The sequence below is a fragment of the Anolis carolinensis genome, chromosome 2, assembly GCF_035594765.1.
Source record: "Anolis carolinensis isolate JA03-04 chromosome 2, rAnoCar3.1.pri, whole genome shotgun sequence".
In the NCBI taxonomy this organism is placed as follows: domain Eukaryota; kingdom Metazoa; phylum Chordata; class Lepidosauria; order Squamata; family Dactyloidae; genus Anolis; species Anolis carolinensis.
In genome coordinates, this window is record NC_085842.1 from 137,239,054 (window position 1) to 137,258,798 (window position 19,745).

Sequence of the window (19,745 nt, forward strand, 5' to 3'; positions counted from 1 at the left end):
ATTTGGGGGTTTGTTTGTTTTTTCTCAAGCCTTTAAAAGATGCCAAAAGGAAAAGCCTTAGGAAGAGTCTAAGGATAACTTCATATAGTCTTCAGTTCTGCAAAAAGAAACAAGAAGAAAAATAAAGAGAATTCATTTGTGACATATCACCTCTGAAGGCTTATTTATTATTCTTATTTTTCGTAATACGTGGAGGAGAAGAACTTAGTGCAGAGAGAGATTTGAGGAATGTTTTTGAACCATCAGGGCACAAACACAAAACATTTAGCAGAAAGCGTATCTTGAGATTTAAGGCATTTGCTTCATCATTTGCAGCAGGATAGTCTAAGCCCAACAAGTTGAGCACCTACAAAACCTCCTGGCTTGTATCTTGAATACTTACTGTCTATTCTAGCTCTACCAACTGGCAGGGATCCCTTGAAATATTTTTGAGGGAAGATACAGATTCAATATGCTCTCATGTCCCATCCTGAACACTTTATCCTTTCAGGTATCAAAGATCATTAGCTCAACAGTGTATGTATTTCATGATATATGTCTGTTCACATTCATAGATCTGGACTTAGAAAATAGGTGAACACGTATCGTACATCACAATTCTCACCTGATACTCACTTCTCAGGCACCAAAGTTGAGCCATTCCAGGAAGATCAGAACCTCTTTTCACTAGTCCAAACAACCGGAGCTCACAATGAAAGCGATTACTACAGTGCATAACCAGATAGTTGTTATGTGTCTTCACATAGTTTCTGGCCTATGGCAGTCCTAAGGCTACCCTTTCACAGGTTTCTCTGGAACTGAGAGTGTGTGACTTCACCAGGTTCACACAGTGAGTTTTCAAGGGTGATTAGGAAACTGAACTCTGATCTTTAGAACAGTCAAACAATTACATCATGCTGGGAAAGAATACCTAATATCAATGTGTATTTCAACATGAGGCTCATGTCAGTACTTCAGAATCAACTTCATGAGAACATTCCTCTTGATGTACTGGAACAGGGCACTGACTGGGCACCCCTTTCTCAGGTCAGGGAACAATTACTGCAAGAGTTTGGAAATTCTGTTCTCCACCATCACAAAACACTAATTTCTGAGCAATTCACTGCTGACTTAGTTCAAAGGCAGTTCAAATACTTATTTCATCTATTTGTACTTTACCTGAATTATCAGTAAGGGTAATACCTTAGGTACAGATGATCAATTTGATATAATTGTCTCATTTGCAAAGCCAACATAGAAAAACAACACTGCAAATTTTAATACAGAATACTTGGCATTATGAGAATGTGCTCACATTCACATAATGCATTTTTCATATTTTTCTGCATCTTCATATCATTTTGTATCCTGTACTAAACAGAAGAATGGGAGAATATTTGTAACACCGAATGAGTTAGCAGATGGATAATGAGAAGCAAGATCAGTACAATGCAGAATATATGAGGACATGATGCAAAAGAGTGCCAAAGGGGGCACAGTGGAACAACAAAAACCAAGAAATAAGTCCAAGCTGAGCAAAAAAAGAAGGAAAAAAACAACAAGAGCTCAAAACACCATTCCCTTTCCCCTTCTCTACCCAAAGAGAAGATAAACTCAAATCTACTGGCCAAATACATCTTTGCTATTCTGTATAAGAAAGATTTCATAATGTTACCAAATAACTTAAACATAGAGAAACGAAGTTGTGCATCAACTCTGCTCTGCCAGTTGGATTTAGGAAATGCATAGCAAGAGGTCACCAGACAATGATGATCTGGCATCAGTGATCACACTGTCAAAGCAACAATCTGATTTTTTTTCATTATCAAGGATTATAAAATCATCTGACAGTCCTCGTCCCAGTTACCTTTTAATCTCTGAATTTAGTTACAATCTCCACAGTAACTAGAAGTGGAGGTGCAATTGTGAGTAATTCCTGAACTAATAAAAATATTATTGAGTAGCTTGATCTTGAATGGGCAATTAAGACATACTGATCTTACAAGTCACAGTGCTTGTGAGGCTTGGTGGAATTGCTGCAATGGGCATGCTGACATGGACCAAGATGGTTGCCTACATTTTTGAGGTTGCACTGGTAGTGTGGTGAATATGGAGACTGGTGATAGCCACCAAGTTTCTGCAGCCAGAGTTGGGAGAATGATTCATATTCTAGCCAAAGATTTTTCAGGAAATATTGTTAGAATTGGTGATTCAGTGCTACTTCTTAAAAACAGATTTAAAAATATAGTGTGGTCCAAAATGTTACTGTTACTTTCCAAAGCATTCTTATAATTGTTGGTTGCCAGTCACAGTATGATGTAATCAGAGCATGTTGGCATTCGAACACAATACAGACTCAAGTTGAATTTTCTGCAATTCAATCTCGTTAGGAAAAAAAAAACAGATTATGTTGAATATTAGTGTCTGAAATTATTGGTATAAAATCGGTTAAGTGTTTTAAACTTTATCTTTCTTTCTTTCTTTTTAAAACAACCCTCTTTGAATTAAATATCTTCATGAACAGGAGCAGCAACTAAGCACTGATGGGCTAGTAGGTGTCTGTGAGGCCTGTTTTCAAAGTTAAGGTAGATGCAGGAATATACCTTGCAAGACTCCTGCAGGAAAAATGCTGTTGATGAAACACATAAAGTAAAAACACTGTGGGATTCTTTAATGGATATAACTTGGCCTGAATTTTTTTACTGTAAGTTTGGCATCATTTAACCAGAATTTCTAAATATTCCAAAATCCTGCTCTGAGAATGTCTTGAACTCTTGTGAATGGTAAAATATGTTATGCTTATATTGTATAAGTTGCCATTTGAATATACGGTATATATGGAACATTTATTATTTTACTCTATTTATTATTATTAATACATTTATTATTTCACTCTGATATTATTGTTATTACATGTATTATTTTACTCTGTTATTACATTTATTATTCTACTGTATTTATTATTATTATTATTACATTTATTAATTTTACTCTATTATTATTAAAAGGATACATAAGCACATTTACATTGAAGAAGATGAGAGTGATGATTTAATCAGAGTTGGACTGTCTTATCTTAAATTACAATTTTGTGTAAATATTCAAAAACATTTAACCTACCGATGCCTCAATTAATGTAATTTTATTAGTATCTATTTTTATTTCTGAAATTTCCCACTCTCGGCTTATACTTGAGTCAATGTTTTCCCAGTTTTTGGGATAAAATTAGGTGCCTCGGCTTATATTCAGGTCGGCTTATACTAGAATATATACTGTAGATCTATTAGCAATGAAATTGAACTCCAGACACACGTTCCATTATTTTTAATGTACCTTTACTGATTATATATTAGTTTGTTTGTGTCAAATAATTAATAAAATAATTATTAAAAACAACAACAAATGGCCTAAATATTCCAAAATCCAAAAAAATTCCACATGGATGTCTGAGATAGTGACACGTATGTTTTCTGATGATGCAATATACATGAACATTTTTCATGGAGAAAATTGTTTAAAATATTATATAAAAATACTTTTCAGCTATGTGTAGAATATGCATATGAAACAACATGATTTTTTTTGTTTAGACTTGGGTTCCATCTCCAAGATACCTCATTATGTACATATATGCAATCACAAGTATTCCAAAATCTGGAAAGAAAAACTGAAATTCCAAACAGATCTGGTCCCAAACATTTCAGGTAAGGGATGCTCAACCTATACCTAAAATGAATAACAAGATGGCACACTCATTGCCCTTTCTATACAGAAAAAACAGCTACTGTAGAATAGAAGTTAAATATTTCTTCAGGACCAGCTACTACGAACAACAACTGCTGCCTAGCTTAGAGGCATGTACAGTACAAAGCCCTCTCCTTCAACATCTTGCTGCTACTTCTCAACAACTCCTGCGTAAGACAGCCCCTTCACTTGACCTAATGGTACCTTGGGCTGAAAGTCTCACGTTCATTTACAGTTTGAACAGCATCAGAAACCATGTTTACTGCAGATAAAAGAATGTGTTTGCCTTTATGTTGAGTACAGTAGCAACTTAACCATGTCCTCAGACTTCTGTTAGTCTTTTCCCACCTCTGAATGCTCTATCGTGCTGCAAAAGATGAACAGCAAAAAAAGGGAATAGGAACTTACCAGCCTCTTATCCTAAAGAAGCATCATGCCAGACAGGAAAGCAAAGCTGCTGATAAAGGAGGAGGAGGATGCAGGTAGCACGAAACAGCAGATGTTAATGGGAAAGGAAAATGATCCTTATCCCAAGATTACAACACACATTAGGATTCAGCAAGCAGAAATCATGAAGGAGCAAGCAGTGAGAGAGCATGCACTGGAGAGCAGAGTTGGCAAGCACCAACAGGTATCTGCTCTAATGTATCTCCTTCCCTTTGAACATTTAGATGTGTTTGTGGAAGGGAAAGCTGGGAAGAACTGTTAGTTGCTTTGGTCTCTCTGTCACCTCTTTGGCCTTTTTTTTGGTCTTTGGGAAATAAAGCTCTCCTTGTGATATCAACCAGTTCAAACCTAATTATACCATCTACAACAATGTCGTGTTATGGATAAACATAACCTTTTTACTGTTCTGCTAGAAAGACATAGGGACAAACTCTGGGGAAATGTGGGTCTCTCTTGCTATAGATCCTGTTTGATTTAAGAAAGGGTTTGCATTCTACTCCAATGGAGTCCAGCAGTAATGGTATTTTAGTTCTTTCCATTGTATAAGATTTGAGTTTCAGATTGTGGTATCGCAGTTTGCTGTGAGCTTTCTCCAACGAACATCAAAGAACAAGCAGGTTAAAGAGGAGTCTCTTTCTATTTATATACTCTCTCCCCACTCCCCCTCCTCACTTGGGATCAACCTCAAACTACATGGGCCTTTCTCTCAATCATGTATGTTCACACAATTCTATAACTCGAAAATGAGGGCTTGTAAAGTTAACTACTAGGGATGCCAGTAATCTCAGAATCTCCCCCAGACAGATGGGATTCAAGGAGTAGTGGCCACCAATGTAAATTCTCCTCAGTTGAGCCCAAAACGGAATGCTCCCACAAAGCAGTCCTATACCCGATTGTAGCTCAAAATAAGTAAATGCGCATCTCCATCCTTGCTGAACTATCTGTGCTGGTTTCATACCACTCTTTCAAGGCTTCCCTACTTGGAACAGCCATTTTGAGGGCTGAACATTCTGTGAATGATGGCTTCCTTCAAACTACAATCTCAAGGGTTCCCCAAATGTGAGATTGGTTCCATAGCAAATTTAAATTAGTTTATGCAACCAAGACAAAGGGATTTTGAGCTGAGATTTACCAAATTACAAATCAGAAAGACTTGCCAAAACCAACAGAGGGCGCTTCAATCCCAGGAATTTATGTTGTCTTAAACAAAAACTGCCTTTTAATAACTAGATAAACTGATAGGAGCTCATCCAAAATCAAATACTCCTTTGAATACCAACTTCCAATCTTCAGGATCAAATGAGAGCATGAGCAGAACTAGAAATATACTGCATAATTTACAGATCACCCATTGAATGTGCCTTATGTATTCAAGTTCTACAGTATAGGCTTTAGACTTCTGACTGGCAGGTAAAGACTGGGGAAGAAGTGTTTTATTAAAAAATAATAATGCAGTTGCCATTGAAGTCTGCTGAATGTCCTTTCAGAAGGGAACTAATTGTTCCCTTGACATCGAGGGAATGAATCCAGTCTCAGAGTAGAGTTTGCCACTCAATGACTAACTTTTAGCTACAAACCAAAAGCTAATTTACTATAGAATAGCTTCAGGGCTGATAGTATTGAGCTGTTAGTCACCATCAACACTTGGAACCTCTTGGACTTCACTGCTTTTTCTTCTTTGTGCTATAGGCTGTTCATTGGTCCTGCTGTGCTGGCTTCATTTTCCTTGAGAGATCATGCCAACTGGGTGGAAATGGGAAGGCCAATGAAGCAGTGGGAAGGGAGGAGGTGGGTGAGGATTTTTCCCAACTCCTCCTTCAAAAAAAAAGTGGACCCACTGATCTGAAAAGTTACTTTTTGGGACTAGGTCTTCTAGAAAATCCTCGTGAGTAGCTATCTACTGTTCATGCTTACTGGAGACATACTGGGAGTTGAAATTCCCTCAACAACTCACTCAAACTATCCCAGGAAAGGGTGCTTTTCAATTATACCAATTCCCAGTTACAAAGCAAGGTTATGAAATGGAACTAGGCTATGAAAGCAAAAGCTTTGAGAAACTGAAAATACAGAGCCTACAGTGTTGGCTTCTGGATATAGTGATGTTCCTCTGTGTTCTTTCTTTACTCTTCACTGAGTTCAGAACTAGATTTTTCTGCTTTTCTTGAGCTTCAGTCCTGCCTTGTAGCATGCACTATGTCCCCTATTGCTTTTCTCTTCTCCAGTAAGAGCTGTCTTCTCCCTTCCCCCTCTCCCTATTTGTCTGTTGTGCTATAATCTGGTGAGCTTTAATCCTGAATTGATCCCCTAGCTTGCTCGCCCTTAGCATAATCATAAGCCATGGTCTTCAGCCACTTTCCGGCTTTGCTGTTCTTGTCTATTTCCTTGTCCTCTGGCTTGGAGTAGTTCTGCTGAGTGTCTTTTAATAATGCCTTTTCCTTCTTCTGATGGTTAAAATAATCCCTGATAAGAAAACTAATACAGTAGACTCTAAGTTAACTGAAACTCAAGCCAAAAAAGAAGAAAAATAATATTTTAAATAAAAATTAAAATAAAATCATATAAGTTTTAAGTGTGTATGTCTGTGGTTTTTTTCTAAGTTACTTGAAGTTAAAAATATGATAGTGAAGGTCATTAAACTGTAAAGTTTTTGACTGCCATTTAACTAAAATTGCATGCTGCATCCACAAAGCTGTTTTTAGAATATAGTAAATTGATGTTACATTATGTTTGTTTGTTTTGCTTTTAATTACTATAACCCAATATTAATATAAGTGAATACAGAGTTTATGATATGGTATAGTATGGGGTCTAGTATGAGTTAGGCCTATTTTAATAGTAACTCTAAAGCAAGCAAAATTTACATTTATCCGGCTCCCACCAATGCCCATGGGGGCCAGTTAACTGAATCTACTGTGTTTCCAGGCCACCATATGAATTACATCTTTGACAGCCATAATTACCTTTTTAGATCCTCATTTGGAAAGCTTCATCTGCCAATGTCAAACCTATTCTAGAAAGAGAGAAGGCAGCTTGCCTTGTTATGCATTTTATGATCAGATGCCTACTGAAGGCAGAAAATGAGAAGCGAAGTAGTATAGGAGTTGAAAGATTTCACCTATGATAAAGAAATCAAAGGTTCAAATCTCAGCTATGAGCTCAGCAGGTGGATTTGGACAAGGAATTTTCTTATTTCCTACAGCAGTCTGGGAAAAATAGCACTAGTCTACCTTCCTCAATTATTCTAAGGATTAATAAAATATGAGCATGATACATGATAAAATATGTAGCATGATACTCATGCTGCTGCTGCTCAGTCGTTTAGTCGTTTCTGACTCTTCGTGACCTCATGGACCAGTCCACGCCAGAGCTCCCCGTCGGCTGTCACCGCCCCCAGTTCCTTCAAGGCCAAGCCAGTCACTTCAAGGATACCGTCCATCCATCTTGCCCTTGGTCGACCTCTCTTCCTTTTTCCCTCCATTTTCCCCAGCATCGTGATCTTTTCCAAGCTTTCCTGTCTTCTCATGATGTGGCCAAAATACTTCAACTTTGCCTCCAATATCCTTCCCTCCAGTGAGCAGCCGGGCATTATTTCCTGGATGATGGACTGGTTGGATCTTCTTGCAGTCCAAGGCACTCTCAGGATTTTCCTCCAGCACCAGAGTTCAAAAGCGTCTATCTTCCTTCGCTCAGCCTTCCTTATGGTCCAGCTCTCGCATCCATAGGTTACTATGGAGAATACCATTGCTTTGACTATGCGGACTTTCGTTGCCAGTGGATGTCTCTGCTTTTCACTATTTTGTCAAGGTTGGCCATTGCTCTCCTCCCAAGAAGTAAACGTCTTCTGATTTCCTGGCTGCAGTCTGCATCTGCAGTGATCTTCGCGCCTAGAAATATAAAGTCTGTCACTGCCTCCACGTTTTCTCCTTCTATTTGCCAGTTATCAATAGGTGTAGTTGCCATGATCTTGGTTTTCTTGACGTTTAACTGCGACCCAGCTTTTGCACTTTCTTCTTTCACCTTGGCGATAAGGCTCCTCAGCTCTTCCTCACTTTTGGCTATCAGAGTGGTATCATCTGCATACCTAAGGTTGTTAATGTTTCTTCCAGCAATTTTAACTCCAGTCTTGGATTCCTCAAGCCCCGCCTGTCGCATGATGTGTTCTGCGTACAAGTTGAATAGGGAGGGTGAAAGTATGCAGCCCTGCCACACTTCTTTCCCAATCTTGAACCAGTCTGTTGTCCCGTGATCTGTTCTTACTGTGGCTACTTGGTCTTTATACAGATTTCTCAGGAGACAGACAAGGTGACTTGGTATCCCCATACCACCAAGAACATGCCATAGTTTATTATGATCCACACAGTCGAAGGCTTTAGAATAGTCAATAAAGCAGAAGTAGATGTTTTTCTGAAACTCCCTGGCTTCCTCCATTATCCAGCGGATATTGGCAATTTGGTCTCTGGTTCCTCTGCTTTTTCTGAACCCAGTTTGGACATCTGGCAACTCTCGCTCCATGTATTGCTGGAGTCTGCCTTGCAGGATCTTGAGCATTACCTTACTTAAATGCTAAATAACAAGTATCTTGATCTATCTTTATTCTCTCAGGTATTAAAATCTCTGGAACTCTTAAAGCAAGTTTAAATAATGTTCCCGCTATTCAATGCCTCTAGGAGCAGCTAAGTGTCATAATTCCATGGTATCTGCTTAAGACAAAATGCAAGCTTCATATCACTAAAAAACACAGCGAGTAGGCTCTTAGCAGATAGAGTGGTTAGTATACCCTGTAATGGAGATATGTTTTTAATATCAAAGATTTTTGGGTGTAATCCAGACAAATTATTAAGACTCCAATGATTTGATGGGAAGTCTTATGCATGTGTTAACTTGAATTATTGGTTAAGAAAAGACCAGTAGTTCTCAACCTGTGGGTCCCCAGCCAGTTTACCAGCTGTTAGGATTTCTGGGAGTTGAAGGCCAAAATATCTGGGGACCCACAGGTTGGGAACCACTGTAATAGACTCTTCAAACAGAAGAATACAATTGTCAGGACACTAGGTGACATTCCTCATATTTTGACCCTATATTGAAGCAAACGTATTATTCCCATTATGTAGTAACTGCTCTCTTCTGCTGAATTCCATCAATTTTTCGTGGAACTTGACTCTAGGCACAACAGGGTGCAACTATTACAGTCAGAAACTCAACTCTAACACAGAATGGAAAGAAGGGCTGTCCAACACACAACCCAATTAGCAATTAGACTGGATCCCTAGTGTTCAGATTTAGGAGGGAAGTTTCCTACTCGGAAGAATGTGCAGTCAGAAATCTGATATAAGGATCCTAATATGGATATAGTTATCCACTAATTTTCTTCTTGAAGGAAGTAATGGGATTTTTAAAGCAATTTTCTTCCTACTGTGGGAAACTCTGAAAACTACAAAGTCTGTGTTGTCGAAGGCTTTCATGGCCGGGATCACAGGGTTGTTGTATGTTTTCCGGGCTGTATGGGCATGTTCCAGAAGTATTCTCTCCTGATGTTTCGCCCACATCTATGGCAGGCATACTCAGAGGTACTTCACAACCTCTGGGGATGCCTGCCATAGATGTGGGTGAAATGTCAGGAGAGAATACTTCTGGAAAATGGCCATACAGCCCAGAAAACATACAACAACACTACAAAGTCTATTTACAATTCAGGATTTAATCTACGCAAAATCTGAACACGGTTGTTTTCACAGAAAAACTGCATTTTTTGCAGAAAAATGTTGTTTCATACACAGAAAATGTAGCTTTCTGCACATACAAAAACCGTGTGCAAATTTTGTATCGCATATACCCCAAATTGCAAAGATTCATGTCAATCTAGAATTTTACAGTTTGTCAACATTTGGGGGGGGGGGCATTTCGCAATATTATTTCCATCCCTAAATCCTTACAGCTGAGGTGTTGAATTCTTGAATATTGCTCTTGAATTGTTTAGTTCTTGTTGTCTAGTAGTAAGGGCGATCTTAGAATACTACTAGGAAAAGATTGGTATAACCTGTTTGTTTTTTTAAAATATTGATTTCACTTGTGGTGCTCATGGGAAATGAAATGGGGCACAGAGGGGAAGAAGACTAATTAGTTATGAAGAGGGAGAAGGGAAGGTGCGGGTTGGGGGTAAAGAAACATAGTCAACTTTAGTTTCAAATCACATTAGCAGAGGTTATAGGTGGTACCACTACTTCTATGATGCATCATCTCCTTACCAAAAGGATTTGTAAGAATGTTTGTGGCCGAGGACCTAAGGTACTTGCTACAGGGATGTGAGGTCAGAGGTCAGCTCAATCCTGTAATATAAATGCAGCAAACCTTGGTCACATCAAAATGGCATCATTGCCAGGCACTGCCTGGACGGGGAAGGAGCAGGGGAGGTGGAGGGAAAAGAAGCAAGTGTGCATGTGCACGCACACAAAGAATGGGGAATCAAAAGGACTGGGTAATGGATGGCATGGCTCCCCTCAGCTGATCCAGTGTAGCTCCTTACCTGCGGGCAGCCTTGCCCAACAAACCAGCTAGAAGGAAGGATGATTTGGAGAAGCCTGAAATGAAAAATTGCTGATGCCACAACCAGCACTCAGAGGTAAGGGGGTAGGGACAGGAAACAAAACAAAACTAGAGCTTGGAAAAACAAACAAATGAACAGGCACAGAGAAACAGAGAAAATATGGCACATTGACAAGAAACTGAGAATCCGTTAGAAGAAATGCAACAATCTGCCAATGCCAATTAGTGAAAGAGGTTGGAGGGAGTTTGGCAAACGCAAAGAACTCTGCACAGACAGAGACAGCAAGCATTCAGTATTCCACATAAATTGTGGAAGGTGATTTATGTATATACATATAGCACAAGAAACACTGTCAACCAGAAAACAAACTGCCATTGCTAGCGGTGCCACTGCAACCAAAGGGAGGAAGCCGTGACACAGCATCTAGATTTGTCTCTTATGAAAAAGCTGTCACATAGAATTTTTTTTCTATTGGATGGAAGATCAGCGGAACGGTCATATTCACCGTGTAACAGAGCTTTAATGGAAGCTAGAGAATCTCTCAGAAATCTACTGCAGGACTGTAGATCCCACGAATCTCCAGGTGCTTACAGCCACAGTCAGCCTTAGCTAATCGTTTCAAAATAGGAGAATCAATTCTCCACACAATTAATATATTAAAGTGGGCCTGTGCACTATGTAGAGTGTGCAATATATCAGTCACTAAATGGGTCACTGTTTATTTCCTGGTTGGATAGTTTGAAAAATCAAATGGCAAGCTGCCATACATAGCTGGCACATCATATATAACAATAAGTCTGCATATTGAGTGTTGTTCATCTGTTGCAGTAAAAATGACCCTAAAAATTGTCATAGCATCTAAGAAGCAAGAAATGTATGGCACATTACATTTTCCTGGACTAAAGTGTATTTCATCAGATGAATGAGGCATTGTTTTGATTTCAGGTATAAATGCAATATGACTGTAGTCAGTAAGATCAGACAGAAATTATATTCTGAAATATCCTGGATGACACTTCACGCAACTGGAGAGGTGGTCTACCATCCATGAAAGTTCATGCCATAGTACATTTCTCATTCTTTAAGTTCCCATAGGACTCTATTGCTCATGGTGTTCATGGCTTTTTCTATCAGTTATCTCAGTTGTCGCCTATCACTTTTGTTCTGTTCTATAAGACACTCAAATATGGATCCTTCCCACAAGAACTTTGCAGTAATGCAAGCAGAGACATGCCTAGACTCTCTAATGAACAGAATAGAGAAGGGAATCCAGCAGGAAAGATTTCACACCAGTCATGAGTGGAACAAAAATACAGCACTGGGAATAGGTCCCTAAAGACTCTCTTTTGCCTGTTTCTTCAGCAAGAAAAAAACCTAACTAATATCTGCAGAACCTTTCATGCTGGTAAGGGTAGAAAATGCTCAGTATGCCAAATTTTCACTGGCATTTGAAAAATAGCTGATGAAAAAGGGGGGGAAATCTATTTTGATAAGTGAGGCGAAACTGGTTCCCTTGAAATATTCAACTCTACTTTTTCTGCATTATTGATACACATGAAGATAAATGTCCAAATAATTTGCATACTTTATATTATGTTGTGAATATAAAACAAAAACATAAGCTGCTCTGAGCACTGTGACTACCATTATTTCTGATAAATAAAGTGATGCCTCAAGCAGCTCTAGTAAAAAAATAATTTTAGGTTTGCGGTATATGATAACCTTATAATAAATTTTAAATCAGATTAGTTTGGCAAACAAACAGAGATTGTCTGTTTCTTTATTATGTATTTTTAATCATTTGTTTTGTTTTATTTTCAGAATGAGCGTAACACTTTCCCTTCAGAAGAAACATCATGGTAACAAATCAAGCTGAAGGCATTTTACCCAACCCATGAATGAATATTGACTCCTCTATTAAGGAAAGCTAAGTGAGGCTAAGCAACTAGTTATACAGTCCTAAGGTATAAATGAAAGAGGTTATGAACTTCATATCTCCTTACCACATGAAGCTTAGAGAAAAAAATGTATGTATTTATAAATCTATACATATGAATAAAAACACATATACATACGTGTTTTTAAAATGAATATACAATTTCATGCACTGTACCTTTGGCTGTTCAACATGATTACTTGCCTGGCAAATAATGTCATGAGACATAAGGTGATTACTAGCTTGTTCATATTTAGATATTTCTTTGGCTATTACCCTATTTTGTTTGCTTATTGGCATCACCTGGATCAACTATTGGAGACAGGATCAACATATGCTTTAGAGCAGATCTTCTTGAATTGTGGGTCCTGACCCCAAATGAGGTTTCCTTAGCTCACTGTGGTGTCCTGAAAAATTTGACAGCAGTGAAAGGTTTTTGAACCTAGTGGCTGCGCTATAGACTCTCTGGAAGAGGATTCAGCTGTACCTCAAAACAAAGAGGAAAATAAGTCTGTTTAACTAGCAAATGCTAGTTTCTTATCAATGAACATCTGATTTTTATATCTATTTTATATAACTATATGCCTGGGATTAGGTAAAAATTTCTCTGGCCGAAAGGGGTCCTGAGTGTAAAAGTTTATGAAGTAAACTAGAGAATTGATTTATTCAGGAGAGGTCCCATAGGCTTCCAAATCTTCACTGAATAAAAGTTGAACTCTCTTTTTTAAATGGGAGAAAAGCGGTGTGTAGCATTATGCAGTGAAAAACAGTATTTTGGAATATTCAGTTTATCATGTCAGGGCACTGGGTGGATAAGAAAAAGCGGAAGCTCCTAAAATTCAATCTACCATATAGCTAGCTATTCAACACAATAAACTCTGTGTTTTATTACATGAGTGTACTATCACCATTTGGATCTGACACATGGCTGCAGACCACAGCTACACCAAACGTTTATACCAAGTATTTGTACTCGGCTACTGATATCAGTTGTTATGGAGTTCATGTTTTTATGATGTTTTACATGTTTTTATGTGATTGATGCCTTGTAATACAAATGTATTTTATGGTGATGTATTTTAATTTTTGTTTCACTGGGTTTGGTCCCCATGTAAACCACACCGAGTTCCTTTGGGGAGATGGGGTGGAATATAAGAATAAAGTTGTTGTTATGTTGTTGTTGCTGCTGCTGCTGCAGTTCAGACCCACTGAATTTGGCTGGTAAGATCAGCCTAAATGTAATTATTTGCTTATGACTTAATTCCAAATGAATATTTTTCCAATTCAAAAGTAATATATTAATGTTTCTTACTGGAATTCTGCTTGCAGAAACCATATGAACATATTTCAGTTCTAGGTTTATACTAGCCGTGTGGGTTGCCCCCCTTCCCAAAAACTACAGCAGAATTTTGAGTTGAGCTTTGGTGGAACAAACAGTAAATACTTATATTACTGTAAATTACAGTCTTTTTTAGTCTTTGTTGTTATTAGAACAAAGGTTAACATGCCACAGTATTATTAATGTTTAAATTATTTGTGCTTTTGAAGGCAGCCTCAGGATTTAAGGAAGTAATGATTAAGTGATTTTGCATGTATGGCGCTTCAGATCAATCTAACCTCAAGTTTCTTAAGAAGCATATTTGTATATAGCTCAGAGACCAAGCGGATCATACAAAACAACAGAGAGAAAAGACAAAGCAGACTTTGTGTAACGAGACAGAATCACCAAGCCATTAAAAAGAAATGAGATGGTATTCAACTGCTTTTCTAATTATTTTCTTTTGGAAACAACTGATTGGTTGACTGATTGAAACTAATAACACTTTGTCACAAAAAAATATGCTACCATGAATCTGTTCATGTACAGCTGAGCTGTCTTCTACACACTGGAACTGGGTTCTGAGTAATCCTACTTAGATGTGCATTGTGTCTCTTGGAAGAAATGAGAAGTAGTCTAGTTTTTACTATAGGTAGAAGAAGCAATGTTTCCTAGCTTTTTTAATCCTTCAAAACACATTTTCAGGAATTTTTAAAGGTGTCAGGGGGATTTACTTGATTTTCAAAAGCAACAAGTAAAACAATGATTTGTTTTTCAGTTCATCATAGTAAATAACAACAAACCATAGTAAAAAAAAGTAGCAATACATAGTCTGGTCCCTTGGTATTAATTGGTTATGGTTGGATTTTTTTTTCATGCTAGCGGTTTCCAGTAAAAAAAAAAAAAGGGGGGGGGGAATGGGGAGTGGATCGGCACATTTTTTAATCTCTGAGGGCTGGGGAAAATGATTCCTATTTTTCAGGCAGGAGCTTATTATGACTGATCCAAGGCAGTACTGCTTTGGTATTTAATGCAAGGGTTAGGAAACTTGGCACTCCAGGTGTCTGCTCTACAACATTCATAATACTGACTATGCTGATGGGATCCATAGACCAAAATATCTGGAGTGCCACGGCTGCTCACTTTTCTTCTTATAAAAAAATACTTCACAAGCACTTCAAGTGACAGCTAAGCTGCAATAAACAGCAGCCTGGAAGCATTCTGCAATGGGAACAATGCTATGCCATGTTGCAATATCATTCCCGTGGGCTATTCTGAGTAATAAGGAATTAAAAGACGAAGGTTCACACTAGTCATGGATTCCTTTCATAATGAAAATGTTCATTGCACCAGAAGCTCACAACATGATGGGGAAACTTAGGACTGTCAGGTAACCATACATTCTAGCCTGCCTGATAGCCACTGCTGACAATAACAATAAAGGACTTGTTATTCTGAGAAAAGCTGAATGTTGTCTGACTTGAAATGAAAGCCGTGGGCTGTTCTTAACCAAAATATCCAGTCAGCAATATCCATTATGTTAGGGATATTTATTTATTTATTTATTACAATATTTATATCCCGCCCTTCTCACCCAACAGGGGACTCAGGGCCGCTTACAATAAAACGCATATATAAAAATTATACAGTGCAATATAAATCAGTTAAAAATTATTATTAACTTACATCAGTATTCGTAAAACACACTGTAAAATACAGGTAGTTCAGTTCAAAAAACGGTCTGTCGACTGAGTTCAGCGTACATGATAACTGTTAACGCTGCCAATTATTATTCAAAAGCCTGGCCCCATAACCAAGTTTTAACCTTCCTATGGAAGGATAGGAGGGAGGGAGCCTGCCTGACTTCAATGGGGAGGGCGTTCCATAGGCGGGGAGCCACTACTGAAAAGGCCCTGTCTCTCATCCCCGCCAGCCGCACCTGTGAGGCTGACGGGACCGTGAGCAGGGCCTCATCTGATGATCTTAAGCTTCAAGGTGGGTCATAGCGGGAGACACATTTGGACAGATAAGCTGGGCCGGAACCGTTTAGAGCTTTATAGGCTAAAGCCAGCACCTTGAATTGTGCTCGGTAGCTAATCGGCAGCCAGTGGAGCTGGCATAACAGACGAGTAGTACGCTCCCTGAACGCCGCTCCAGTTATTAACCTGGCAGCCTCCCGTTGGACTAATTGAAGCTTCCGAACAGTCTTCAAAGGCAGCCCCGCGTAGAGTGCGTTGCAGTAGTCTAAACGGGATACCACAGATAATTAAGTTACTCCTTCTTTACCAGAGAAATATCTAGTGCAAACATACATATAAATATTTCAACTAATTTCTAGCTATATGGTGCGGCTAGTAGAAGTTGGGTTAGAATCACTAGATACAGTACTGAACTTAACAGAAGCCCAACCTACCTTTGTTCATCTTCAAGTTCTTCTTTGGTCATCATAGCTTTATACTGGCTTCCCCTCAGTTTTCCAGGGCTATATTTAAAGGAGAACTGTTCATCTGCTACAAATGAGAGACAGAAAATGCATCAGAGAAAAATATCTTTAGTTTATTATTTGGATTCCCTACTTCCTTAAACACCAGTGAGAGAGCACAGAAAAATTTAATTGTCTTTAGATGTAAGCACGCTGAACATGTAACAAGCATGCTGAAGATGTAAGCACACTGATTATTCCTTTATGACAGGCAGCACATTTGCAAACCCACGCTTCAGATTTCTGATTGTGTCCCCAATCCCCCCTTAAAAGAGGGATTATAAACCCACAGCAAACTTCGCAGGCAGACAGTACAAGTTAAAAGAAACAGGCGACCTGTGATGGAAAAGACTTTGGAAAATGACTGACTTTCAGAGAAGACTACATGGAATGGGACTGTAGAGAACCTAATCTAAGATTGTATCTTATGGTCCTGTGAGTTTATATAGTAAGTGGGCAAACTTCAGATGTTAGTTTCCAACTTTTATAATCCCTGACCTATTGAGGGGAATTGATGAGAGTTCAATTAAAAATCTCAGTCTCCAGAACTTAAAGCTAACTCAGAACTCTTCCTCCTGTTCTCTGTCTGTTTCTCTCTCTCTCATATCCATTGCAAAAAGTGTTTCTGGCTGTTTGTCTTGTCCTCCTAAACAATAAGATTCAAGACCATGCTTTCCCTTATAGTTCCACTCCCCTGCTGAACTGTTACTATCATCATACCATATAGTTCAGGGCTGGGCAACTGCAGCAGGTCCTGGAAAATTTTTAATCCCCGGGACCCCCCCCCCCAAGAATCTCATCAACAGCTCCTACAAAGCAGACTACTGCTAGTTCTCAAAAATTGATATTTTATGTTAATATAAACTTAACATCCTATTGAAAAGGTAAATTACTCCATATAGAAGATTCTATGAGCAGCAATTTGCCTATTCTTTGGGCTAGAAAAAGGACAGTCTGGGGATTGCAGTGATTTGAGGGTGACAAAACACGTTATGGGGGTTGGTTATGGCCTTAGGGACAGACTTTGCTCACCTTATATTCCAAGGAACCTGTTCAATGAGAGCATTAGAATTGTTAGAGATGTATGACTGGGTCTAATGATCTACAAATATTTGCCTTAGAATCCATAAAGTTACCAGGGGGATACATTGTAAGGCTAATTGGTTGGCTAAGCGCTCATGGAAATCAGGCCGCCATCAAGTTTTCTTTGTTATAAGCTGATAAGAACAGAATTCCTATATACTGTCAAGTGAGGGTTTTTTTCCATTTGTAACAATGAATTTTTTTCTTGAATCTTGCTGGACCACATTTCTGCCAATTAAAGCACTCTGGCTAACAGACAAGTGGCCAGAGGTTTATCTCTTCAAAGCAGATTTTGCCTCAGGTATTTGTTTATGTTTTAAATCGCTCCTCAGGGTTATCCTCCTACAAGAGACCCAATAAGAAATACCACTGGAAGTCAATTACCGGCTCTACCGCAAAGGGATGCACCTGTGCCCATTTGTTTTCATTTTAAATGCCGAGAGATAAAGGTCTTGTTTAAATAATCTCTGCACCAGATGGACTATAAAGCAATGCTAGCATATTGCAGAGATCTTTAGAGGGACAAAGGTTGTTCTTAGTGTGGGCAGAGGACTGGAGAAATGTCTGTTCTCAAAAGCACAGCCTGTATTGGCATCCATGCTTTTTATGGCATGATTGTAAAGCAAACGGAGCAGTTTGTTCACCACTGTGATATGTCATTCATTGTGAGACAGAGGCCCACGGCTAATTTGTGTATGCTAATGTCATGCCGTCAGCAGCATAATGACATCCTGTCAGCAATTTGCATCTCATTTGGAAGATTACAGAATCACCAAAAAGCCCTGTGCCCCAGATCTTATTCTGGAAATATCGTATCACCTTTCATTAAAACTAAAGTGTTTGTCTTTGGAGTATGTGGGAAACATATATGAGAGAAGCATTGCTTGGTTACTGCCTGGCAACAACCTAGGCTTCCTTCTTTTGCAGTCACTTGGAGTTAGGAAACCCTGATTGCCAAAGCAGAAAAGCCCATGCTGAACACACACGGTCCTGTTTCACAATTTAATTTTGAACAATCCAGATAATAAGATAAGGTCAGTTATCTAAACATTTGCTTCAACGAACAGACTGAGTCATTAATGACCTATAGCATGGATTAGTAATGAATCAGGAATAGTAATGACTGTGATTCTCTCCCATAAATGGTGGTCTTCAAGCTTTGCCAGATCTGGAGCTGACCCCACCATTCGATAGAACGAAACAGGTATTTCAGGCACAGAGGCCACTGGAGGGAGATTGGATTCTTAAATTACCCAGTTTATTTTTACTGTATTTTCACTTGCAGGTAGGAGGGGGTGCTTGTGGGTTGTCCTTCCATGTGGCAAAGTAAATTATCTGGTGGACAGAGAGGACCATTTGCTGTTATGCTTAAGACAAGACATGTATCGGCTTTATCACTGACGTCTAACCCTCAGTTCACACCACCCAAAAAGTTTCCTCAAAAATCCCACAAGTGTGATTGAAGCACTCTGGCTAACAGACGAGGAGCCAGAGGTTTATCTCTTCAAAGCAGATTTTGTCTCAGTTATTTGTTTGTTTTAACTCACTCCTCAGGGTTATCCTCCTACAAGAGACCCAGTAAGAAATACCACTGGAAGTCAATTACCAGCAGAAGCAATACCCCGAATATGCAGAAGCAATACCCCAAATACTTCTGTCTACCCCTGAAACTTTGTCATGCTCTCCATTTTAAATTTAAAAAACTTGATTATCAATGTGAGAAGTCTGGCTATAAACACTGGACATTATTACTTCATTTCTTACTAATGATATTACTGTACCTTGCTTCTCTATGTGAAATATGTACAAAAGTCAAGCTAATAACTTGCTTGGTTTCACTTTAAAGAGATGGAGGCACAACAGATTGAAGGGAAGAATAACTAGCTTTACAACATACATTTTCTGGGACCAGAGCAAAGAGAGCTCCTCCCCCCCCCCCCCAAAATAAAAAAATAAGGGAAAATATGAAGTTTGTGCTTTGATAAAAACAAATCATTTTCAGTAACTGAAGTTTTCATCTCTGGGCAAAGCATGGCATTCTGCAAAGACATTGTCACCTAGTCTCCTTGGAATTACGAATGCCAAAGGGTTATTCTGTATCAGGCCTGTGTGATTAATGAAAAAAAGGTTTCAATATTCATTACTAAATTGAGGGGGATCGTTTCTAAAGTGTTTCTAAAATAACTATTACTGTAACTATAATAATATAATG

The 19,745-nt window shown here is 38.6% G+C and overlaps 1 protein-coding gene and 1 long non-coding RNA gene across 2 annotated transcripts in view; both read right to left on the reverse strand.

Annotated features, from left to right (window-relative positions):
* The window catches only part of mxra7 (matrix remodeling associated 7), a 74,551-nt gene that overhangs the window by 5,929 nt on the left and 48,877 nt on the right, over positions 1–19,745 (reverse strand). Inside the window, exon 3 of the mRNA XM_008104362.3 lies at positions 16,382–16,478. Coding sequence (XP_008102569.2) covers positions 16,382–16,478 — 97 coding nt within the window. The remainder of the gene's footprint in view (positions 1–16,381; positions 16,479–19,745) is intronic.
* On the reverse strand, positions 45–16,375 carry LOC134296262 (uncharacterized). The gene is made up of 3 exons (XR_010002888.1): positions 10,694–16,375; positions 10,416–10,496; positions 45–97 (listed from the first exon to the last, which is right to left on the reverse strand). It is a non-coding gene; the product is annotated as an uncharacterized LOC134296262 (long non-coding RNA).